The sequence below is a fragment of the Entelurus aequoreus genome, linkage group LG24 (genome assembly GCF_033978785.1).
Source record: "Entelurus aequoreus isolate RoL-2023_Sb linkage group LG24, RoL_Eaeq_v1.1, whole genome shotgun sequence".
NCBI lineage: Eukaryota > Metazoa > Chordata > Actinopteri > Syngnathiformes > Syngnathidae > Entelurus > Entelurus aequoreus.
In genome coordinates, this window is record NC_084754.1 from 14,261,191 (window position 1) to 14,286,956 (window position 25,766).

At 40.4% G+C, this 25,766-nt stretch overlaps 3 protein-coding genes across 5 annotated transcripts in view; 2 read left to right on the forward strand and 1 right to left on the reverse strand.

Moving 5' to 3' along the window:
* The window catches only part of washc4 (WASH complex subunit 4), a 28,267-nt gene extending 27,473 nt beyond the window's left edge, over positions 1 to 794 (forward strand). Inside the window, exon 33 of the mRNA XM_062035758.1 lies at positions 65 to 794. Within this exon, the coding sequence (XP_061891742.1) occupies positions 65 to 120 (56 nt within the window). The 3' untranslated portion in view covers positions 121 to 794. The remainder of the gene's footprint in view (positions 1 to 64) is intronic.
* A 75-nt stretch (positions 795 to 869) lies between these two features.
* cnot2 (CCR4-NOT transcription complex, subunit 2) lies at positions 870 to 17,754 on the reverse strand. Of its 3 annotated transcripts, none has more exons than XM_062035762.1 (15): positions 17,482 to 17,754; positions 16,673 to 16,801; positions 16,514 to 16,592; positions 13,106 to 13,253; positions 12,833 to 13,015; positions 12,652 to 12,722; positions 8,299 to 8,424; positions 8,075 to 8,205; positions 7,857 to 7,974; positions 5,846 to 6,002; positions 5,706 to 5,767; positions 5,564 to 5,613; positions 5,046 to 5,146; positions 2,000 to 2,144; positions 870 to 1,904 (listed from the first exon to the last, which is right to left on the reverse strand). In XM_062035762.1, exons 2-15 carry the CDS (start codon positions 16,787 to 16,789, stop codon positions 1,818 to 1,820), a joined length of 1,575 nt encoding a protein of 524 aa, XP_061891746.1. In that variant the 5' UTR covers positions 16,790 to 16,801; positions 17,482 to 17,754; the 3' UTR covers positions 870 to 1,817. The 3 variants fall into 3 exon arrangements, with proteins under 3 accessions (XP_061891746.1, XP_061891744.1, XP_061891745.1); XM_062035760.1 differs by having other exon boundaries at positions 871 to 1,904; positions 12,646 to 12,722; positions 17,482 to 17,752; XM_062035761.1 differs by lacking the exon at positions 17,482 to 17,754 and adding an exon at positions 17,192 to 17,382 and having other exon boundaries at positions 871 to 1,904; positions 12,646 to 12,722.
* A 5,982-nt stretch (positions 17,755 to 23,736) lies between these two features.
* lrrc10 (leucine rich repeat containing 10) lies at positions 23,737 to 25,309 on the forward strand. Its single transcript, XM_062035640.1, has one exon. It carries the CDS (start codon positions 23,737 to 23,739, stop codon positions 24,559 to 24,561), a length of 825 nt encoding a protein of 274 aa, XP_061891624.1. The 3' UTR covers positions 24,562 to 25,309.
* The last annotated feature ends 457 nt before the right edge of the window (positions 25,310 to 25,766 follow it).

Genomic DNA, 25,766 nt, shown 5'->3' on the forward strand with positions numbered 1-25,766 from the left:
ATGCCAAATTGGTGCTGTAATTCTGGATAGATGAATGAATGATGGAAGTATGTGTCCCCAATAGAAGGTGCGTCTAAAAACGGAGGTTCTTCTGATGGCTCCAACTCCGCATCAAAATGACCCTTCAGCAGCAATAGCAGGCACACTTCAAACAATAGAGAATGTGCGACATGTCAGACTGAAAACTGGACTGGAGAGGCGGAGAAAGATGGACACATTTGGTGGATTGTGGCTTTTAATGTCCAACACTTAGTGATTTCATCCAAGAATGTGTACTAATTAAGACCTACTGCACTAAGTGTCTTTACCATTTTTCAGATTGTAGCACAAACAAGCGTACGTGTGACAATGAGGTCAAAATGGCTTACTTGTGTTGGGAGGCAGCCTTCTGAGACATAAATACCATTTGTATTTGGACTGCAGTGCTCTTACATATGTACTGTAAGACAAAATCTTTGTAATAACATGATTGTAGCGCTGTTCTTGCTGCCTCTGTACGAATGTTTGTGTAACGCTCATTTTACCACCTTGTGTAATTTAATGTGTACGTGCCTTTCTAAACCGTAGCAGCGTTTGACTTTAGATGGCCTGATTAACGTAATTATGATACATCTAAAGATGTCATTTTTCACAGGACTGATACAGGAGTACATTTAAAAAAAATACTTTTCTTAATTTTATATCTTATTGATGCGATAAGCTTGACATTCCATGAGATGCATCTTTGAAAATGAATAAAACTTGCACATTTAAAGAATGTTTGTTCATCTTGTGTACCAAAAAAAATAAATAATGAAACAAACTCTTAGATTGTGATTCAAGAAAGCCTTTTTCTGCTTTAATACAAAGATGAAGAAGTCGTCTGAAGAAATACAAGACAGACTTGCACCTTTTTTTGTTTTTCTCCATATTTTTCCTATGAAATTCTGCTGCCTAAACTTGACTTTCGCGTCATTCTCTAAAAACGTTTCACTATGATCACTTTGTAACTTATTTTTGATTCAGACTCTCCGCAGCTAATTTCACATATTGCATCCATGCTTACCTCAAAAAACGAGGTACAAGGCAGAGATAGGTTCCTTTCAAAATAGATGTCATATATATATACTGTATACACATATATATATTGCAATCATATATACACATTCAAAATTACATATACTAAACCATGTGATTTAAACACAATATACACAGTTCTTAGAAAATTGTAACAAAGACTGGAAAGTGTTTAGTTTGCTTTAAAGCAACTCTGTGGAGGATTTGTCCATATGGGATAAGTAGTCCACATTCAACAAGAAATAGAAACAAAAGGTGAAACACCAAGAAATTAGAGAGAACATGTAGATAGTTGGTGGTGGAATAAAATGAGAAAAGGGGGAAACTTCCTGGACCAATGAAAAACAAGAAAATACAAATTCAGGGAGTGTCGGCATTAAAAAAAAAAGCACAAAGAAATGTTGTGTTCTTTTATTACTAAATATAGTGCAACAATAAACATTGCATTTCTTTCACTTGAGTCTGAGGATGTTAACTTAGCCTTGCCCTTATTTCTGGTGTTACAATCGAGGGTCCCTGGGAGAACTCAGGCTTCAGACTCTTGAGACGTAAACATAACACAGACCCTGCTCAAAATCAAGACAAAAGGAAAAAAAACAGGGGGAAACAAACAGAATAAAAACGGAACAAGTGTTGGTGCTGTGGGCAGCATGAAAAGGAGTTCTGATGTCAGACACGCCCTCCCGCCTCCTGCAGTCAAATAGACAAATCCTCGAGGAATAAAAACAGCGCCCTCCCTGGACACGGTGTGCAGGACAGCCTTAGAACGCCTGCTGGGCTGGATTGTAGTTGAATGTCGTCGGCACGTGAGGCCTCTCTTCCAGCTTGTCGTACTCCAGGTGGAATTCCTTGGATGTGCACAAACAATTTTGACAGGAAACATTAGCATTGTTGCTGCTTTTTTGCGAGAAAGACGGCGCAGAAATCAGCAGTGGACTCCCACCTTGGCCACTTTCCTCCAGTTAAGACAGTCAAAAAAATAGTAGGTCCCCCTCTCGTAAGAGTTGGTCTTCAGTGTGGGCTCCATGCCAGGCGCCCGGGTGATCCACACTCGCTCCTCTTTGTGGTACCGCCAGTCCCGGTTAAAGCTGGAGACACGAGTTAGAATACGAACACTGTGATGTAAACTCACCAGCGGCTATTTAAGTCCAAGTGTTCCCCAAAGAACGGCAATCTACTTGTGGCGGTGGTGGCTAGGGATGGGTACCGAGTCCAGTCGGTTCACATGAAATCAAACGGTAGCCTATTTCCAGACCTCTGCTGCACGTGACGGCACTTACGGTTGTGGACTCGGTGCAGACTCAAGCACTCGGCGGGGAAACAAGCGTATTTGTAGCGGACTCAGCTAGATAACGTAGCATGTCTGATTGAAAGTGCTCAAATATGCTACACTTTTCCAACTGGGCTAGCTTGATGCTAGTTTACATTGGATTTGCCATAGACATGCTACGGATTAGCATTAGTACTTTTACATAAGCATTTCAACACCTCCAAATTTGGTCATGAAAACTACAACTAAGATGCATGTTGTGTAATAAGTACAATACTTACAGTATAAACATGTTGTAGGACTCAACAAAAAACAAGACTGGCATTTTCAACTTAATGGCAAGGACTACTTTCTGACTATGGCAACAGACTGAGGACAAACTGAAGTAAATGCATACTGCATAAGAAAACTAGATATAACAACTGGACAGTGTAGTTATCATAATCAGCTCATTTTTGAATATTAAGTTGAAAAATTGGATTTTATTGTTGACATTATTACTACATGAACACACACAAAAGTACCAAAAATGAGTACCAATATCGATTCCCAGGTACTGTATTTATTCAAATGCAAAAGGTACTGTTGGGGAAGCGATATAATGACAATCGTTCAGACACATTTGCAAAAAGTCAGTAAAAATCATGAGAAGCAAAACAAGTAAGTGTAGGATTCAAAACTATGTTTATTGACACTAGTAGAGATGGGCCAAATTTATTTTGGGATATATATTTAAGCTTCTTGCGACAACAGTATATATCAGCATATATTATTCTGCATGTAAATAATTACAAACCCATCTCAAAACACGTTACAAAGGCTGCTAATTTAGCTGCTGACATATGCAGTAACATATTGCATCATTTCTAGTCATATTTTTTTCTTAAAACTATTATTCATCTACTTGTCAATATCTGGTTACTTTCTGTTATAATTAGGGATGTATATAGATAGGCTTTTACCAATAACCCCCTATCAATACCGATATTTATTGGTACCATATGTAATTGGTGCATATCCATCCATCCATTTCCGATCGCTTGTCCCTTTCGGGGTCGCGGGGGGTGCTGGAGCCTATCTCAGCTGCATTCGGGCGGTTGGCGGGGTACACCCTAGACAACAAAGTGGTACCAGATCTACCACTCGAGCAATGTCAAAAGGCAACTGTTGCGTTCCATTCCGTAGAACATCTTTTGCCCAGACTGCCTTTTCAATAAAAAAGGACCACAACTATGGAACTCTCTACCTGACACTTTGAAAAGTATACCTGCACTTGTCGCTTTCAAAAAACAAACAAAATTGTGGCGAGTTGAGCAACAATCGTGTTCCCATTTGTAGTTTTTACTAATTTTCACTAATTGGTTTTTATCTAGTCTGCACTTTGTCTGTGTTATTATTATTATTGGCTTTTATCTAGTTTGCACTTTGTCTGTATTATTACTATTATCAATATTATAGACTCATCTTTGCCTTATTCTTTTTATTTTCCTATTTTAATGATGTTGGATCTGTGTTGTTGTTGTTGTTGGGGATAAGTGTTGTAAATTAGCTTTGGCTACAAACACTATGATGCATACATTGGATGACTGTTTCAGATAGCTATGTTTCTGTGTCTGTCCCTATTTCAAATAAACCTTTATATATATATATAAGTCGAATTGGTGCACATAAAGATGTGAAAATATTTTTACATTTTTATTACCCTTTTTATTAGCTTTATTGCGTCCTTATTTGTGATTATTTCAAGCTGATTATCAAATCCTTGGACTGGGCGTTATGGAAAAAAACAATTTGATCTTGATAAACATTACAATGTTTTACATTGTTTTTAAAGCAAACCAAATAAACTAGGAGTTAGTTCAACATTTTATTTAAACAAAAAGCACAACAACATAACAATGTACTAATAAATTTGAGTTGACATGGTTTCAAGTAATTGAAAGAAGCATCAGTTATTATTTCAACACTGGTGCTCCAATTATAGTATTAGAAGCTGTCAAGTTATCATTATCTTACCAATGTCGTTGTGGCTTGTGCGGCCCTTTGAGACACTCCTGATTTAGGGCTATATAAGTAAACATTGATTGATTGATTGATTGATTGATTGATTGAATGAAGATCAGTGGTCATGTCCACAACTTCCTAGCATTGCCAGTAGTAATACTGTGTTTTTCACACAGCTTTTGGACAACCGGTAGTCATCAAATTTGCCAAAGAAACAGATCACCTGACATTTAGAAGCTACATTCCATTGAGGATGTCTTTGTTGGCTTGTCGGGTGTCATATTTGTGGTGTACAGCTAGAATGTGTCATCAACATGAATCAACACAATATGAGGATAATACCAAAAGCTCTATCGTTGAAACTGACATAATTTCTATTGTTTTGTTTGCGCAATCCTAGTTACTAGCCAGCGGGCCTTTAGATGGGGGAGGGGCACAAATCAGCGACACCTACCTTTATTTCAGTCTTAAGAAGTCTACATTAGATTTGTTGCTAAAAGAGTATCTACAGGGCTGCGATTACTCTTTAAATACAGCAACAAGGTTGCAAAGTTGGCAAAACCGATCCCTGCTGTGCAGTCTTCTTATTCTCTGGCAGACTAGGAATGTTTATTATGTGTTTATGAGCGCGGGCAGACAGAACGCCCAAATGGGTGGCGATGGTCCAGCACAAAAAAATGAACAAATGGGAAACACTGTACAAGAGAATACTCACAGCTCTGAGGCTGCTAGAAGTTGGAGCAAGTCGCCACCATTCATGTAGTACAAGTAGAACAACAAGTCTTCACCATATCGAGCAAGTTTTATAGCAGCCAGCTGGAGAGGACAGCAGGGGGGACAGAAGTTAGTACAGGACAAAAAGTACAGCTTGAATACATCTTGAAAACAGCGAGATTGCTGAAGTCTTACTAAAATCTGGTGCGAAAAAAATGTGACCTCATGCCAAGCATACTAAGTTCATCATAAGTCATCAAAATGAAGGTTACTCAATTCATTTACCGGTACATCTTTTTTTTTACACATGTTAATTCATGTTAAAAAACTGTCCTCATCTGTCACATGTCATCAAAGGGCGACTGGTTCTATTTTGTTGTTGTATTCACTTTTTGACCCGTTGCTGACATGTACACTTAATGGAGGTTTTACTGTGGCACGTGTTTGACCCTGCAACGGATTATTTATATTGTAAGAGAATTATGAACCATTCTTAGAGGTCTCATTGCATTTCATTACCTTGTCCCGTATGTGGATATTGGTTAAGTACTCCGATGGAACATGGAAGTCTGAAGAAATACAACAGGAGAAATAAGCCAGTAATATTTTATTTTACAATCACTCATCTTTATGGATTCTCATAATCAAAGAGATGTCTTACCGATATCTTGTGGTCGACAAGGCGCTGAGGCCCAAGGAGAAGCAAATTTAGGGTAAAGGTTTCTGTCAGGAGAGGAGACAAAGGGCACTAAATATTGTTTTCCCATTTAATTGATGCTGTAATATTGTTTGAAGTCCTACTCTGGTGAATTTAAATTGAGTCCCAGTGTTGTGAGGTCACTTCCGAGCGCCAGATGCACCATCCCTGGGTCGGTCTCTGCTGCCCGTATGAACGTCAAAAGACCTATCATGCCAAACTGGTCCGTTACCATTCCTAGGGGAATGTTGGTCACCCGACCTGCAGCGGCGGGAGAGAACAAGGGGTCAGCAAACGACTGCAGCATATTTGAAGTGTGACATAACATGATGACGCTCTACATCACACAGAGGGCCAACAACACACGTTTACTCATGAATGAGGAAGCAAGACAGGATTGTTTTCCTTTACTTTTTGAAGTGTTTTCTGTGGATAAACAACATATTTGAACTATCGCGGCGAGGCAAAAGAACGCATCTATGTTATCACGCTAATTATTTTCAGGGGCACACACAACAAAAACAACCATCTTATGTCCTGCCGCTCAAGAATAAGAGAAGACATAGTTGCGCATCGTCATTTTTATGAAGAAAACAACATTGGCTGCGATCATCATTAAGAATGAAGATGGTATCTTTGGATCCTCTACTTTGAAATGGACAGTGATAACTATGCCATGTAGTGGTCTCTATATTGAGACTTTCTCTTCCCAATAATCCTTGTCTCTCCTTCGCTTGGAAAGTCTTTCCCAGTGGGCAAGACAACAGGGATAAATGTAAGTTCCCTTTTTTTATTACGCTTTCATTTATTTTTTCCATCCATCCATTTTGTACCGCTTGTCCCTTTTCGGGGTCGCGGGGGCGGGGGGGGCCTATCTCAGCTACAATCGGTATTGTATTGTATTTAATCTTTTTATTAATCTATCGTATATGTTCTTTGTGCGTTGTGTACAGTTTATGTGACTTAGATGTTGATGTAGGTATAATTTAGGTATGACTTCCAACTTAGACTCAAACTCAGTATATCGCTGTCGTGGGAACGGAACTCATTGGCAGGCATGTGCATGGTATTGGTTTTCGAAAAGTGCCACCTTTCTGCGTTGTCATGGGAATCTGGGGAACGAGGAAATGTAATTGTGCATTACAGGACTCTTTCACATGCGTTCAATAATTATACTAAATAACAATATTTGTGTATTTTATCATTTATTATACACGTTTCACGTGACAAATTAATAAATGTATGATTGAGTCAAGGGGGTGTCCAATTGATGACGCACGGGTCACCCGTGAAACGTGCCTTTTTTTTATGGCACCATAAAAAAGCATAAAAAATTGAAAATAGTATATGTAATGACAAAAAGCTGACACGCGGATTCTAACAATGATCAAAAACACATAAATGTGTCTTTAAATATACCCATAAAGTTTATTTAGCCTTTTTATTAGACTATTTAATTACAAATTACATAATGGCGTCGCGTTCAACACCCTAACCCCCAACCCTAACATAAAGAATAATCGTGATTCATGATCATGATTTCAATACTGATGAAAATATTTGTGATTATTATTTTGCCCATAATCGTGCAGCCCTAATCTCTGCATCCTTTGAGTTCTCAGTGTACGGCCCGCAATGAAAAATCATTTGGATACCTCTGCCTTAAGTCAATAAAAAAGTAAAATAAATATAAAAAATGTATATGAAGATGGTCAGAGACACTTCCGCTTACTTACAGGAAGTTGCTCTTTGTGTTGCTAAATATGTGTTTATTGTGCTGTCATTCCTGCGTCTGCATCATTATGGTAGTTAGTGTTCTTTCTCGTGAGATCTAAGATGGCCATAATATATTTAACTGCCCAGGATGCGCGAGTCTCAATTACAATAAACAATGTACCGGTAGTTAAATAGATGGGGGAAAAATGGTGGTTCGCAAAAAGCCCCCAGACCACTAGCCCCTGCTATAATAGTTTGCTTTTACACATGTACTCCATGTACACAATCCCGGACTTTCCTCAGGGAGGACAACAATAACAGTTCAAGAAAGTGAGCCTGAAGCAAACTGTTATTTAAAAAAATGCTTCTCTAAAAATACAATTAACTGAGCACTCTCACCATCAGGCAACACCTGGATCCCTTTCTTCAGGTTGTTGTTCTGTGCCGAGGCCGCCTTGTCTCCAGGGAACTTGGGTCCATCTGCGTTGGATGTGCTCTTGCTTGTGGCGTTCAAGTTCTAACCAAACACAGGCATGGACCGTTAAAGAAGGGCATTAGGGATTCTATAGCATCTACAGCTGACAAACTACCCTGTGTTGCTGTGCAGTTACTCTTACATTTACAGTTTTATTGTCGTCACTGTTTAACGAGGGGTCCTTGTAGTTTGCGCCAGGCAGTGCAGGGAAGTCTTCGTTGTGGATGGAGAAATCCTGTGACTGTTCTGTTGATGGTTTTGTCACCATGCCAACTTGTTAATGAGGAATAGCACAAAGTAAGCTAAATGGTTGACGTCATAAAAACTAAAGTAGTACAGTAGCTTTTGGCTTAGTAAACAACCTACCATAAGGAGCCCTTCCAGCCAGCGAGTTGAGCACCGCCGACTGGTTTCCTGTCCCTTCTCTCCGGCTCCTGTCCGCTAACGCAGGGAAATCTGACAGATCCAGTCCCGCTAAGTTTTCACTGCCATCTGTAGCAAGCATAAGAATTAAAACATAAAAGAGGGTTGCACAAAAAGCTATGATCTTGATTAACACAAACATGCTGTCTAAATTCTAAAAGATAAAGACTTCTTTGTATTTTATTTTAAACGGCCCTTTTATGCAAAACCACATTTCTTACCTGTTAGTACCTGTATATGTGTATTTGGGATCCCCATAAGTCTCAAAAATGTGAAATCAAATCATGAAGGCATGGCGTAGATTTTTATAAAACAATCCTGCCTTCTTACAAACTTGCTGCAAACGAGCCATTTGGAATTTGAGACTTTAGTGACGTATTTTGCCTTAGTTACGTCAGCGGATATCTCCATATATGGAAGAGGTTTACCCAAAGAGCTTTATGCAAGTCCACCAATTCATTTCAGTCGTTGTCCAAAGTTTTAGTCAATAAGTTCCTTATTTTCTCTATCCTCTTGTTGTGGGGCACTTTGGCTCTTGCATGCACATGCATGCTAAAATCATCTGCTGTTGCCATTTGTAATACAAAGTAGCGTATAGTTGTAACTTATATCTAACAGTGGTAGGGGCTACACAATTCTGGTAATGATAATCAAATTTTAATCACGATTTTGGCAGCCACAATTAAATGAGGGTGATCGTTTTAACATTTAAAAAGCAGGCGCAGCTGAAAATCATATTAAGCACTTTCACAACTGCAGAGACAGAGACCAGCTCCTTGAAACGCATGCCTTTTCCACGCCAGAGGTCATTGTGTATGAGCACAAAACTCCATCACCACGCCGAACTTAAATATTAACATTATTACTATTAACAATATTTAACTTTTCACGGGCTTGCTGCAGCTGATCGCTTTGTTTCACTTCATTTCCGTAGAGTCTTGGCTTGCGTTTAACACCGCATTGCTATCATTAGATGGCGACAAGTGTGGACAATACCGCCCCTAAAAGTATCCCTTGGAGGAGAAAAATATTCACAGCGTCGAGTCACTCAATATGTGTCCAAAACTGTCCATGCACTAAATTAGGCTAATTTCTCAAGTAGTTTGGCTCTAAATAATCATCCTAAAACTATGGTCCATACAGACTCATTCCTCCCGCCACCGTGAACAGTTTTTTCCCCTCGGCCGTAAGGCACATGAACAATAACAAGTTCTGATAGCTCAGTTTTAGCTCATGTTATTCTATTCTGTGTTATATGTGTTTTATGTTGCACGATTGCACCAAGTAAAATTTCTACTTTGTGAACCCGTTCTCAAACAATGGCAATAAAAACTATTCTGATTCTGATTGGGATTCTTACAACGAAGCTAAAGCGAGCAAGAACAATTCATACACCCACAACACATCTTATCTGCTTGTGTTGTTGTGAACGACATCATCGATGTAACATCAATGTACAAACAGCAGTCGCAACTTGAGGTTTTCTTTTTTTACAGCCTCAAATTGTCTACTTACACATCAAGCTGCGAAGAACAGCCCACATACTCGCTTTACAATAATAGCGTGGTGCGCCACCTCTGATCCTAATCCGCTAACAAAATAAAGGTTTAAAAAAAAAGTACCTTACACAAGCATAATGTTCTTAAAGGGGAACTGCATTTTTTTGGAATTTCGCCTATCGTTCACAATCATTATGAGAAACAAAAATACGAAAACTTTTTTTTTTCTTACATTCTAACTTTTCTAAAGATCAGCTCGTTCTAGGTGGCTAGCAATGCAGCTAATGGGAGCAATCAATTGTACCTCTAAATCACTTTAAAAATGCATCCAAAAACCACCAACAATACTTGATTTATATTCCGTAATCTGTATAGTAACCAAACCGTAGCAACATTGTTTTTGTAAGAGTGTCTACTGTGGAACCTTTTTTCTAGTGTGCATTAGTGTGCTACAGTATTAGCCGTGAGCTAGCAACGACGAGAGATAAGCAATCTTTTACGTCACCAGCTGAATCGCGTTTGACTTTGTAATGCACGACACGATGTAATAGGACACCAATCTGTACTGACTGAAAAACATGAACAATCATATTACAGTATCTATAAAGTATTATTTAATGTTTTGTTTGTACACAGCCAGCTTGACACTGTATGTACTGCAGGTATTAACACGCATGACGTGCTGCGTATATCATGATTGATATAGTGACTCACTCAATGGACAGTTATTTGTTTGGTCCGGCTGGCCAGGGAAGTTTTTTTAGGTTGACTTTGGGTAAGCATGCCATTTATGTCGAAATAACATGGCTCCAAGTTCCACATTTACACCGTCAAAGTCACTGTCACTCTCTCAGCTTCCGTCTGCTCCAACGTTTCACGTTCTTCTTCGTGCTCGCTTATAGAAGCAGTAGTTCATCCTCTGTATATTTAGCTTCAAAAAGATAAGGTTGTGAATCCTCATGTGTCAAAAAATGAACGTCTTCGTTTTCTATTACCAAGTCTGCCATAATTAGAAAACACACTCGCATTTGTATCCGAAAGTAGGAACACAAATTCTGTTGCTGGAAGTCGGAAGTGCGCTGATATAGAAACTGATATAAATGCGCTGAGGAAACTAGTTCCGGCAATGTATAAAATGACCAAAATACGATACATAATGTACATATTACATATTGTTATGAACGTGTCTGTTACTACATTATATATTTAATTGCAGTGTGTATATAAAATGTTTAATTGAAGCTTTTGAAGTTGTTTTAGAGGGCTGATCCGTTGGCGGTCCCGTCTTGTCTCCCTGTAACGTATGTCTGCTCTTAGTGGGACTGTGCCGAAAATGAAATTTCAGTTCTTATGTGTCTTGTACATGTTAAAGAATGGACAATAATAAAGCATCTTGAATCTTGAATTTATTTGATACTAATTTATATCAATCTTTAACTATATCTTAAAGTTTAGTTTTGGTGGTACGATAAATACTCATGTTTTCAAATTAATGAATAATTGTGTTATTAATTGTGAATACAATATCAATCAAAATAATCAAGATTATTTTTGCCATTATTGTCCAGCCCTAGTATGGAGACACTTTTCCATTGAGTGCCAACATTTCTGGCCAGTGTTCTGGCAAGACGTGCTCGCCATTGGAATGCATGCACCCCATGTGCATCTGCATCTGCATATGAATCCAGGAAATGCGGAAATGTAATTGTGCATTGAAGGACTCTTTCACATGGGTTCAATCGGTACACTGAATAACTGTATTTTGTCATTCACGATACATGTTTCGCACAACAAACGATTAACTGCATGGTTAGGTCAAGCGGGGTTGTCCATTTGATGACACGTTAAACATTAAACATGGCTGTTTTTTATGGCGTTGGAAAAAAAGCATGAAAATCCTAAAAATAGGCGTAAAGGCATCATGTACTGAGAAAAAAGCTGACATGTTGACACTAATAATTAACAAAAACACACATATTTGTCTTTAAATATACAGATAACGTTTACTTAACCGTTTCGACTATTTGATAACAAATTACGTGATGGTGTTGCGTTCAACCCACCCCAATACTGTTTACCTAACGTAAGGAATATGATGTATCGTAATAATAATGATGAGACTGGACTTTTCTGGAAAACGATGCCAGAGCAGACTTACTTTACAGGGAGGAAGACACCTTAGGTACCTCTCCTACAGAGGCGGAAGAGTGCACATCCGTTTCCCCAGTTGGAAAAACTGGGTCAAGTGTTTTGGGAGTTATTTTTGTCTTCGTCTGCCACTGTAAATTAGGTAAACTGTCGCGTTTGTCCGTGTAATCTCAATGGGACTTTCCTGGGGAAATAAAAGATTTTTAAAAAAAACAGAAAAAAAAGAAAGGCTATTGCCTATTCTGTTTGAAACTGAAATATTACCACAACGGGACATTTGGCTTTGCAATTATCTTGTTTCCCTCTTCATTTTTGTTACTTCACCAGCGACAAGGAACCTAGCGGTCCCGCCTCCACTCACAGAGACAAAGAAAACAAACCCACTAAGTCTGTGTTATATGTGTTTTATGTTGCATGATTGCACCAAGTAAAATTCCTAGTTTGTGAACCCGTTCTCAAACAACGGCAATAAAAAAAACTCTTCTGAAACATGGCAATTTATCGATGCCGGCAAAGTTATCCAGTACATTTTAATTTATCGTTCAATTAATAAACTTATCAATTATCGGCCCAGGCCTACTTGTAATGTTTATGGATGCTGTGGGAGAGACAAAAAGTAAGCAAAAAGGTTAAACATTCTAACCTGTACCATTGAAGATATTGCTTGATAACGAGTTCATTCCAAACGCCTGGTTGCGGTTCATTCCAAATCCAGACATGCTAAAACCAAAATATATTTGATTAGACATTTTTTGTTATGCTACAAACTGGTAATGCACAGAGAGGATTGACAGGTCAAAATGTGAATCTGTCAAACTACATCCACTAACCTGTTTACAGTGAAGGCCTGGCGTGCTGGTTGTTGTTTGGGCATACAGATGATACTAGGAGAGCTGCGGTTGGGGCTGCCGAGGCCCGAGCTGCTCATACTATTGGTCCTGTTGCTCATACCGAGGCCTTGACCGACCTGAGAGTGGTTCAGCATGTTCCTCGTGTTCATTGGCAAAGTCCCTCTTTAGAAAAGGTGATGACATTTATTGGTGTATTTCTCAACGGTCATGTTTGATGATTCCAGGTGTTATGAAGTGTCATGAGCATGGTACCTGCTTGGCGATGGGGGAGTATGTAGGGACATGGTAGGGACACCTGTTGTGGGGGTGATATGACTTGGTAGCTGGGAGCTTTGCGTTAAATTTCGGTTTAGTTGAGGCGTGCTGTTTCCCATGCCTCTTACCGAAAAGCCAAGCGTACCTGTTTAGAGCGGAACAATTAAACCACACACGTGCACAAAAGAGAAGAATACTGTAAGCAAGACAATTTGGAAACTTTTGCTAAACATGCAAAATAACACTTTATAAAATACTATCCCTATACAGTCGTCTCTTGTTTATTGTGGATAATTAGTTGCAGGCTTGATCGTGGTAAACGAAATAGGATTATTATTAATAAATCATATATTTTCATTGTTAGCACAAAATAATAATCTTTAAAAAGGAAAAAAAAATGTGAATATACATTTAAAACAAATCTGTTATTATCAAGTATAGTATTAACATATATATTTTCTTACATAATATCTTTTTGTTCTATTTTTAAATTGTTGCCGCTTATTATATACAATGTACTTTGTTGAGAATTTTTATTTTTAGAGATTTCTCCAATCTTTTTAGTAATTTTTTTCTATAATAAAAACAATGGACAACAAATCTAGCATCTATTGTTGGTGTTATTGTACTGGCACCATGTTCTTTCAACTTGCCAAATAAAACAAGGAAAATGTTGCAAAAATGTGTTGTTTTTTTTATAAAGTGCACCATTGTCATGCACAATAGCAATAATTTTTAAGTTGATTTAAATAATAATTTCTGACGTAAAAGGCAAACACGCCTTTCTAGGTGGCTAGCAATGCAGCTAATGGGAGCAATCAATTGTACCTCTAAATCACTTTAAAAATGCATCCAAAAACCACCAACAATACTTGATTTATATTCCGTAATCTGTATAGTAACCAAACCGTAGCAACATTGTTTTTGTAAGAGTGACTACTGTGGAACCTTTTTTCTAGTGTGCATTAGCGTGCTACAGTATTAGCCGTGAGCTAGCAACGACGAGAGATAAGCAAGCTTTTACGTCAAAAAAAAAAAGCTAAATGAAATAAATGGACATTGGGGATGCAGCATATGTCAATAACAACACAGAAATGTAACTCATCAGATCAGAACTGAATCAGATATTGTACACGTTTCTGTTGTGAATAATAAAGGATTAATTTTAGGCGGCCTCTGAATAATAGCATGAAATATTCCAGCACCTTCATAACGTTTAGTTATACTAAAGCGTCACTCAAATCTAAGTAGATTTATATAGCTTTATCGGCCCGGCTACATTGATCCATTATGAAACGAACCTGAGATATTTCTGTCCGTTACGTTTATTTCGAAATTGGTAACCGTGCGTTTTCGCTCTCAAAACGGAGTCAAATGTGCCGGAGACACATTATTAGCCCAGCGTTGCAACAAAGGGATAACGTTAACGTTACTCACAAAAAAGCTGAACTCATGAATGCCTGTTGCGACTCCAAACAACACAGAAAATGCACTCTATAAGAAGTTCTTAACACTCTGAAAGTTAATACACAACAGTTGCTGCTTCGCTTCCTTAAAAAAATCTCTTCGTCGTCACGTGAGCTGCACATGACACATCATAGGCTGGCTTACTGCCACCCCATGAGACGTAGCCTCAGCGCCTCCCTGGCGCTGTTTTGTACTGTTTTTGTACTTTACTTTGATTGTTTCTCAGCTGTTTGTAAACGTTGCAGTTTATAAATAAAGATTTATTTTAAAAAAATTAAAAAAATTAAAAAAGCGTAGCCTCAGCGCATGCGCATAGCATAGATCCAACGAATCGATGACTAAATTAATCGCCAACTATTTATATATATATATATATATATATATATATATATATATATATATATATATATATATATATATATATATATATATACACACACACACGCACATCTATATACAAATATATACTGTACAAAACAATTGAGAGACAGAGATAGAGAGACAGAGAGAGAGACAGAGAGAGAGCAATAGAGAGCGAGAGAGAGCGAGAGCGAGAGAAACTCTTGATGCATTAGAACAGTAGAAGCCTGCTAAATGACCCTACCTGGCAAGTGGGCTTTAATTGTGTGCCTTCTTAAACCACAAAATGCACTGGACACTTGGCCACAGGTCCCAATAAACTTTCAATTCAAAGAGGTGTGTTGTGTCTACCGTCTACCTTTTCATATAGCTGACAGAATTGTCGCACTGTGTGTATATCCGCTCTGGTGACTTATTAATGTACTTGCTAATGTCCTGTTTTTAGCTGGTTACTTTCTGTTATGGTGTGTTTCCAGTTGAATATATTGTACAAGAAATGTATTCCTTTTTTGCTTCATCGCTACACATTCAAGTTATCTTAGCGCTGCAATTAGAATAGCTTGTGCTCCCCTCCTCCCACTATGTTTGTCCGCACAAGATCCGCATTTTAAAACCATCTGTATTACTTAAACTTACATAAATAAATCGATACTTGGGCATTTGTCCATTGATTCAAAATCATCCTCCTTCCAACCGTGATGCATCGAACAATTATCCCTTTTTCCACACCGCTAGTAATACATATGGGTCATAAATAACATGTATTTTTAACTCTTCAAAGAGGAACTGCGTTCTTATTTTATTTTTTGCCTATGAATTCAAAATTCTTATGAGAGACAAGAACACATACTGTACGTATTTTTTAATGCATTCTAACTCATAAACGTAAATAAGAGTATGTTTGCAATGGAGCTAATGGGAGCCATGACATCATTATGTCTATTTCAACCATAAATCCTCAAAAATAATCATCCAAAAAGCGCCAACAATACACATTTACATTTCGTAACCTGAATATCAACAATGTATTAGTGATATTGTTATTATATATATATATATATATATTATATATATATATATATATATATAATAATTATAAGCGCTAATGTTAAGGACTTACATTTAGCAGCGCATTGATCAGAGAGAGGCAACTTCCTTATGCTGCTGTATTGACATCATCAGCTAGTGAGCCGCTTTCTCGCCTCTGAGCTTGTGAAAGTTAATTCTAGATTATATATCATTTGCCCTTACTTCATTCCACCCCATTTTTTTCTTTGGATGTTTTTTTAAATGCTTTAAAGACAGAATACAGCGACTCCCAAATGCTCTATTGTAACCAGACTTTTGCTCACATTTATTCACTAGTCAGAATGCATTAAAAATGTTATTGTCTTACATAATAAGGATTGTGAATGATATGCAATGTTGTTTTTAAAAAAGTGCAGTTTCCCTTTAAATATGTAGAATATGCGTTTAAAAAAAGTATCCACAATGTAGAGAAGCCGCAGCACGATTTGGCAAGGGACGACTGTAGAAGACTTTTAAAACTTTTTTTAAATAGTCTATTCCATCACTCACTTTGTGGACCGTACAAACTTGCACCAAGCTGTGACAGCTGCCCCGATGACGACGACGATGGCGAAGGTGACGACAGCATCTGAAGACAGAAATGAGTAGGTTAGATCTACGGATACGAACATGTTCAGGACGATCGTGGCAGGACTAAAAACAACTCACGTCTTTGTCCGACCGATGTGGGAACATCGACGGCTGGTTGTAGTACATGCTTTCATCGGTAAAGTCATTGTCCACGACCTCCACAAAGTCTGGAAATTTCTTTCTAGAACCAAACATGCCTTTTGTCACCTGCAGAAAGAGGGGACATTAAAGTAAGGACACGAGAGGAAGAAAACAAATGATTACACTACTCCAGGCTTTGCATTAAAAAATCTGCCATAGGCTTCCATTGATTTAAAAAGTTCTGATGTTAGACTACAGTACATATTTAATGTATTGCAAATACAGCAAATACATAATATTAAGACGGCACACACACTAAATGCAGCATAGATCAGTGTAATATATAGGATGTAACACAGTTAAGGAATTGTGTTTAATGGCAGGATATGCAGGCAAACAAGTGTGGACTAACTCAGTGCAGGTAAGCAGGCTAGCTGCTTGTGTTTAGCGTTAGCATAGCGAGCTAAATGTCGCTAGCGAGAGACCAATTTGGCTAAATAGAAACAGTCTTTAAACCTCGTTTTGAAATACACAGACTTGTCTTCCAGGCACTGGAAAAAGCAGGCCCCGACTAGAGAATATTCCCCCACACGGTTGCCTCTTTCTCGGCTCAATTTACGCTCCGTTTGCAGGCAGCAGCAACCAGAGAAGGGGTGACTACCAGCTGGAGCTAACTGCTAGAGCTAAGCAGCCGAAGCAGATAATACAAGGGGAGACAAAACAGCGGGGCTAATTTGCCATTCATTCAAATGAACTGTAAGGCACGTAGGTTTTAAAAGCCGGTAAACAAGTACAATAATCCTCACCGCATCAATTTCACTTGACTTCGTAAAATCCAAGATGGCTGTGTTCTCAACGAAGGAGGAATAGCCTTTACCCTTTGACCCTACAACCTGCAGACCACTTCCGTACACAAACCTGAACGAGTGCGCATCATTCCCAGGAAAACTTTACCTTGCATCAATAAATGCAAGGATAATGACGTGAAACTACTGGCGTACAAAGTACATTATTGTTGTGGCATTGCACAAACACCACAGTGCTCAGTTGTTAAACTTTTCTTTGCACAAGTAGGGTTGCCAACTCCCTGGAAAAAGGACACCTTGCAGGGTTAGTCGACCTGATTTCTATTAGCCTTTTTTATTTGTGAGAAAGGAGTTTTATATCATCCACAAATATTGAATGGTGGTTTGGAGTAATAAGAATAATGGAAAAAAAAAATCTGTAATTAATTTTTGTGCAAAATAACAAAATTAACAGAATAAATAAATATTGTTGTCTTCAATAGAAATTGTTCCTGTTTAACCTATCATATAACAAATACAAATCCTTCTTCAACAAAAGTCTGTCCTGCTTAACTTAAAACAGAATACATTCAGTGTGCTGATTTATTCTCAAACTGTGGTACGTGTGCCACTAGTGGTACGCGGGCTCCATCTAGTGCAGGGGTGTCAAACTCATTTTAGATCGGGGGCCACATGGAGAAAAATCTACTCCCAATCACGGCACGATAACTTAAAAATAAAGACAACTTCAGATTATTTTCTTTGTTTAACAATAGAACAAGCACATTCTGAAATTGTACAAATCATAATGTTGTTGTTTTTTTGCACTTACATGTTGTAGTATTCTATCTTTATTTGTCGTTATTTATATTTTCCGAATAAATTATGTGATAATGTTCATCAGTCAACTCATTGGTGTTAATTTTCAATCCATCAAGATAAAAAAATGATATCAAAATCAAATTACAGTATGTTATTTATGTAGTTTGATCATTTTCCTTGACTGATGTACTAACATCATGTGGTTTATTTTGTACATATGTAGCGTCATCTACAAAGATACAAAGAATTGCTATTGCACTATCCAGTGGACACGTTTGGAACAGCTGTTTCTTTCATTAAAAAATTTCAGGCTAATTTTTATATTTAACAAAGTCATCCCGCGGGCCGGATAAAACCTGTTCGCGGGCCTGACCCGGATCTCGGGTCGTATGTTTGACACCCCTGATCTAGTGTTACACCAAAGAATCAATTAAAATATTGTAATGACGTGACTCGAGCCGTAATCAAAGGCTCATCAGCCTCCAATGGAAGTCGTTACAAACCGACGACTGTAGGCCGTAGTTGACTCCAAAATAAACAATTAGGAAACAACCAATATCGTCTTACTCCATCATTTATACCACCTAACATGCGTGGCAAGCGAATGTTCTTTATATTTTCACAAGGCCACTGAGCAGGTTTAAAGTCATTATGTAAATTGGACTGGAGGAGGACACTGTTACAATGACTGATAATGAGGTTTGGGGTGTGTGAGTGTAACACAATAATAGTGGGGCTGTGCAGCAGTATGTTGTTTAAAACCTTACTTCTCAACGCCTCTAGAGCTGTGCAAGCCATTGAGTTGGCAGCCAGTGGGTTTCAGTTCATTTGCTAACACTACTAAAATAACTTTTAATCAATGGGGATTTATAGACCCTGCCTAAATTGGGGCCCAAGCAGAATTGATTTGTGTTGTTCCCCGTGCAGGTTTTCACATTTTTTATTCATGTGAAAATATGTTTACACTTTTTAAATCAAATTAGAATTGAAGTTGTGTAAAACTAATTGTGCAATAATAATGTTTAGTGCATTATATAACACATTCCATCCATCCATCCATCCATCTTCTTCCGCTTATCCGAGGTCGGGTCGCGGGGGCAGCGGCTTAAGCAGGGAAGCCCAGACTTCCCTCTCCCCAGCCACTTCGTCCAGCTCCTCCCGGGGGATCCCGAGGCGTTCCCAGGCCAGCCGGGAGACATAGTCTTCCCAAAGTGTCCTGGGTCTTCCCCGTGGCCTCCTACCGGTCGGACGTGCCCTAAACACCTCCTTAGGGAGGCGTTCGGGTGGCATCCTGACCAGATGCCTGAACCACCTCATCTGGCTCCTCTCGATGTGGAGGAGCAGCGGCTTTACTTTGAGCTCCCCCCGGATGGCAGAGCTTCTCACCCTATCTCTAAGGGAGAGCCCCGCCACCCGGCGGAGGAAACTCATTTCGGCCGCTTGTACCCGTGATCTTGTCCTTTCGGTCATAACCCAAAGCTCATGACCATAGGTGAGGATGGGAACGTAGATCGACCGGTAAATTGAGAGCTTTGCCTTCCGGCTCAGCTCCTTCTTCACCACAACGGATCGATACAGCGTCCGCATTACTGAAGACGCCGCACCGATCCGCCTGTCGATCTCACGATCCACTCTTCCCTCACTCGTGAACAAGACTCCGAGGTACTTGAACTCCTCCACTTGGGGCAGGGTCTCTTCCGCAACCCGGAGATGGCACTCCACCCTTTTCCGGGCGAGAACCATGGATTCGGACTTGGAGGTGCTGATTCTCATCCCAGTCGCTTCACACTCAGCTGCGAACCGATCCAGCGAGAGCTGAAGATCCTGGCCAGATGAAGCCATCAGGACCACATCATCTGCAAAAAGCAGAGACCAAATCCTGCAGCCACCAAACCAGATCCCCTCAACGCCTTGACTGCGCCTAGAAATTCTGTCCATAAAAGTTATGAACAGAATCGGTGACAAAGGGCAGCCTTGGCGGAGTCCAACCCTCACTGGAAACGTGTCCGACTTACTGCCGGCAATGCGGACCAAACTCTGGCACTGATCATACAGGGAGCGGACCGCCACAATCAGACAGTCCGATACCCCATACTCTCTGAGCACTCCCCACAGGACTTCCCGAGGGACACGGTCGAATGCCTTCTCCAAGTCCACAAAACACATGTAGACTGGTTGGGCAAACTCCCATGCACCCTCAAGGACCCTGCCGAGAGTATAGAGCTGGTCCACAGTTCCACGACCAGGACGAAAACCACACTGTTCCTCCTGAATCCGAGGTTCGACTATCCGGCGTAGCCTCCTCTCCAGCACACCTGAATAGACCTTACCGGGAAGGCTGAGGAGTGTGATTCCACGATAGTTAGAACACACCCTCCGGTTCCCCTTCTTAAAGAGAGGAACCACCACCCCGGTCTGCCAATCCAGAGGTACCACCCCCGATGTCCACGCGATGCTGCAGAGTCTTGTCAACCAAGACAGCCCCACAGCATCCAGAGCCTTAAGGAACTCCGGGTGGATCTCATCCACCCCCGGGGCCTTGCCACCGAGGAGGTTTTTAACTACCTCAGCAACCTCAGCCCCAGAAATAGGAGAGCCCACCACAGATTCCCCAGGCACTGCTTCCTCATAGGAAGACGTGTTGGTGGGATTGAGGAGGTCTTCGAAGTATTCCCTCCACCGATCCACAACATCCGCAGTCGAGGTCAGCAGAACACCATCCTCACCGTACACGGTGTTGATAGTGCACTGCTTCCCCTTCCTGAGGCGGCGGATGGTGGTCCAGAATCGCTTCGAAGCCGTCCGGAAGTCGTTTTCCATGGCTTCCCCGAACTCCTCCCATGTCCGAGTTTTTGCCTCCGCGACCGCCGAAGCCGCACACCGCTTGGCCTGTCGGTACCTGTCCGCTGCCTCAGGAGTCCTATGAGCCAAAAGAACCCGATAGGACTCCTTCTTCAGCTTGACGGCATCCCTCACCGCCGGTGTCCACCAACGGGTTCTAGGATTACCGCCACGACAGGCACCAACTACCTTGCGGCCACAGCTCCAATCAGCCGCCTCGACAATAGAGGTGCGGAACATGGTCCATTCGGACTCAATGTCCAGCACCTCCCTCGTGACATGTTCAAAGTTCTTCCGGAGGTGGGAATTGAAACTCTCTCTGACAGGAGACTCTGCCATAACACATTCAACTTAATTAAAACATGGACTTGCATATATTCCTCTCATACCTCTGGCCGGAATGTGACCCCGGTACGACTGTTGACCAGCACCAACACTAACACTGTGAGCCACGGGGGACAATGAGGATATTTCAGGAAGTAAACCATTACATTGTTATCAATGAGAGCCAAAGGAGGCCAGGTAAAATTTCATATGAAGTGCCCTGTCATTTATTGCAGTCATCCCCTTGCCACATCGCCCTTCAAATATAGCGGCCTCACTACTTTGCAGATATTTTGGGTGATATTTTTTATTTTTCTCAAAGCATTTTATTACAATTTATTGTGCCTAAAATAAGCATTTTTAAAAATAACAATGGCTAGATAAATTACAACTATCCATTGTATAGTAGTTTTGGCCACTAAAGGAGACTAAATTAAGCAGAGCTTACTGTTCAGTATCGTGGCCAATGATTGGCTCAGCCTCAAGCAGCATAACTATATTGGACTAGAAAAGTGTAAAAGTGACTAAAGCCTGTTATTTCATGTCCATAGGACTCTCATAATGTTAAAAAAATCATATTTAGAAGGTCATAAACAGTTTTTAATGCTGTAGCTATGAAAATATTGGATTCATATAATTATTCCTTCCTACTCCACGGAAATGCGTTTATCGTGGTCATGTCCATAACCAATTAGCAGCATTAAACGGGGGGCGACTGTAATTGACATTTTATATGCATTTCTTCATGCAAACCCCCCACCCCCCACACAGAAGGATCGCAGGACCCTACGCACAGCACGTGATCTGCATATAGAGAGGAGGGTCCCAGCTGTGCAAGATAACCTCTGTTGCACCTGTACGCTCTAATTAAACAGACTTAACAATATGATCATTAATATGACTTTTTACTTTTAGAACATACATTTTGCATGTTTTGTCATGTTGAGCTATTTGTAGGGCCCATGTAGAACTATTTAGGTGCAAGCTGTGATTATATTATGTGATTGTCAATTTTTAATACAATGCAAATAGATTGAGTAAATGAGTGTACCTAATATTGTGACCAAATCAATCCATTGGTAGAGGAAACAAATTACAGACCTTTGTCCAACATGTTCCAACACATGTGTCCTGACTTGAATGTTTTGAAGTAACGACGCTACTGACACAATGTTGTGGTAATTACAAGGTGCGGTTCCATATACTTAACGTCACGCTTTGAATAAATATTCCCAATGGTAATCACATTGTTCATTCTGTGTGCTGTGTTTTTTTTTTCTGTCAGAGGCCTCCAGTGTGTAAGTGGATGGAGACGGAAGAGGACGTGCTAAAAAAAATCTGACAGTGAACAAAGACCAGTGCCTCTTTCCTGATAAGGAAAATGACATTCCAGCTCTAGTAAGGCTTAGCAAGATAGCAAGCACACCTACATATTACTTGGATCATAATTAGAAATGTGGTTGTATTGAATCCTTTATATTGGGTGGCTCGGATAGAAGATCTATAGTAAAACAATAATAATATCCGCAGTGTGGCCGGATCGGAAAACAAAAAGCTTTTTATTCTTGACCATAACTTTTTCTTTTTTTGCAACAAGTCCAGGTCGTACCCCACCTTTTACTAAACCAGGATAGGTTGTAACTGTGGTGGTAGAACATAAATGATTAACTTTTTATCATTGTCTTTACCTTTGAAGGGTCGAGATGAAAAGATAACAATGTAATTTGCAAAAATGAAAAAAAAAACTCCTGTATGCATCCAAGACATGCTGCCCCTCCCTGTTTCTCCCTCCATCCCACCTCTGACATCTGAGGGAAGAAGAGAGGGAAGTGATTTGCCACAAAAGGGGAGGAGAGAGCTCTTAGTGGTTGCCTTGAAAGTCAGGGCAAAGCTCAGAGCCACTGAGGAACGCACTTGGGGAACATCCGCCCTGGGAATATGGTGTCTTTTCAGCTCATTATACTGGATAAACACATTGCAAACTGTTGAAGACAATGAGAGTCAGCGGACAGATATGCTGGGAAGTAGGTACTGTAATTTCCACCTTGGTGGTCATTATTATCGCTGTGATCAGTGCTCATTGTTTTTGTTTTTAGAATACTCACTGGTGCATCTTTGATCAACTATACTGTACTTACACAAGGATTATTTCAATTCTAACAACTTTTTTTTTATATACATCCAAGCTCTTCAGTATGCCAAAAGAGGAGCCTAAATGGAACCCCATAATGCCTACTGATTACCTCACCTGGCGTCAAATTTCATTGAAGGACCAGTCGAGCGGGCAAAATGGGTAACGTCATGCGAGGTGTCATTGCCTTCATCCCATCGGAACGCTGCCAACGCTTTCTAGTGGGGGACCTGAAGGAGATGCCGCTTGATCGGACTCTGGATCTGAGCAGCCGCCAGTTGCGACAGTTACCCGTCGCTGCTTGTGTCTTTGACGAGCTGGTCAAGCTCTACCTGAGTGACAACAACCTCAGCAGCTTGCCAGAGGAGCTGCATCTTCTGAGGAAACTTCAGTTGCTGGCCCTTGACTTTAACTGTTTTGAGGAGCTACCTGCAGCTGTCTGCAGACTGCCTCAGCTTAGCATCCTTTACTTGGGCAACAACAGACTTTATCACCTTCCAAAGGAACTTCAAGAGCTCAAGGAACTTAACACATTATGGCTGGAAACTAATTGCTTCAGCGTCTTCCCAAATGTGGTTTGTGAGCTCCCCAATCTCAAGACCCTGCACCTCGGTTACAACCAGATTCACAGTTTACCCAACGAACTTGGCAGGCTGGAGGAGCTTCGAAGTATCTGGCTAGCTGGGAACGAGCTGACAGAGTTCCCGCCTGTGCTGCTGGAGATGCACTTCCTTGCCATAGTGGATGTGGATCGCAACAGAATCCAACGTTTCCCCGCACTGTCTCACTTGCAGGGGCTAAAACTGGTCATCTACGACCATAACCCCTGTGTTAATGCCCCGGTGGTGGCCGAGGGAGTCAGAAGGGTTGGTCGCTGGGCGGACTGCTCAGACGATGATCAAGACGACGAAGGGTCAAAGATGGCCAGTGATTCTCCTGCCAAGGTTGTGGAGGTTGAGCCGCAGGAGGAGCTCCACATGTAAGGTCAATGGACAACATGACATTCAACTGTGGAAAGGTCTGACGGTGCAGCATGTCGCTCAAGTGGATCACTTGAAACAAAGAGGGTGTGCAGTGCTTTGCCATAAATGGTCAAGAATGGCCTTGATTGGACCATACATGTTGACTTTGGAATTGGGGACCATATTTAGTGTTGGTCCCCATGTTTCTACAGTCATTGTTATTGGGAAATATGTTATATCTACAAAGATGTATCATAGATTATTGTACAGTAGTACCTCAACTCACAAGCCTAATTGGTTCTTTGACGGACCTCTTAACTCAAAACACTTGTGTCTCAAATCAACGTCTCCCTTTGAAATGAGGCGGGGCGGCATAGCTCGGTTGGTAGAGTGACCGTGCCAGCCACTTGAGGGTTCCAAGTTCGATTCCCGCTTCCGCCATCCTAGTCACTGCCGTTGTGTCCTTGGGCAAGACCCTTTACCCACCTGCTCCCAGTGCCACCCATAGTGGTTTAAATGTAACTTAGATATTGTGTTTCCCTATGTAAAGCGCTTTGATTCACTAGAGAAAGGCGCTATATAAATATAATTCACTTCACTTCACAATTGAAATCAATGTAATCAGTGTTTGCCCCAACCCCCCAAAAAACAAAAAAAACAGCATCATTCTAAAGGGGACTTATTATGCAAAACCAACTTTTCTTACCTTTTGGTACACTGCCTGCTTTTGTGTATTTGGGATCCCCATGAGACCCGAAACTTTCAAATTAAACCGTGGAGGCATTGGGTGGAGGCATAATTATAAAACAATCTTGCCTTCTTTTATACTTCTCCAAATGACCTGTTTAGAATTTGCTCTGTCCTGTGACGTTTTCTGCCCTTTGACATCAGCGGATATCTCCATATATGGTAGAAATGTATCCGAATATCTTTGCACGATTCCGCCATTTAAGGCAGATGCTTTAGTCAATAAGTTCCTTCTTTTTCTCTATCTTCTTGTTGTGTGGAAGACTGGCTTGCACATGCACACACATACTCCACTGTTGCTATTTCTAATACAAAGTAACGTTCGAACTTACAGTATATCTGTCAGTAGACTCGATATGGAAGCGCTAAAAACTACAACATGGCCGACAGAGAGAAGTCGCTGTTGAAGTGGAGGCACATAAATAGGACCCCCCCGCCCCCACAAAACGATGCACTATAAAGAGACGGTCAGAAAACGG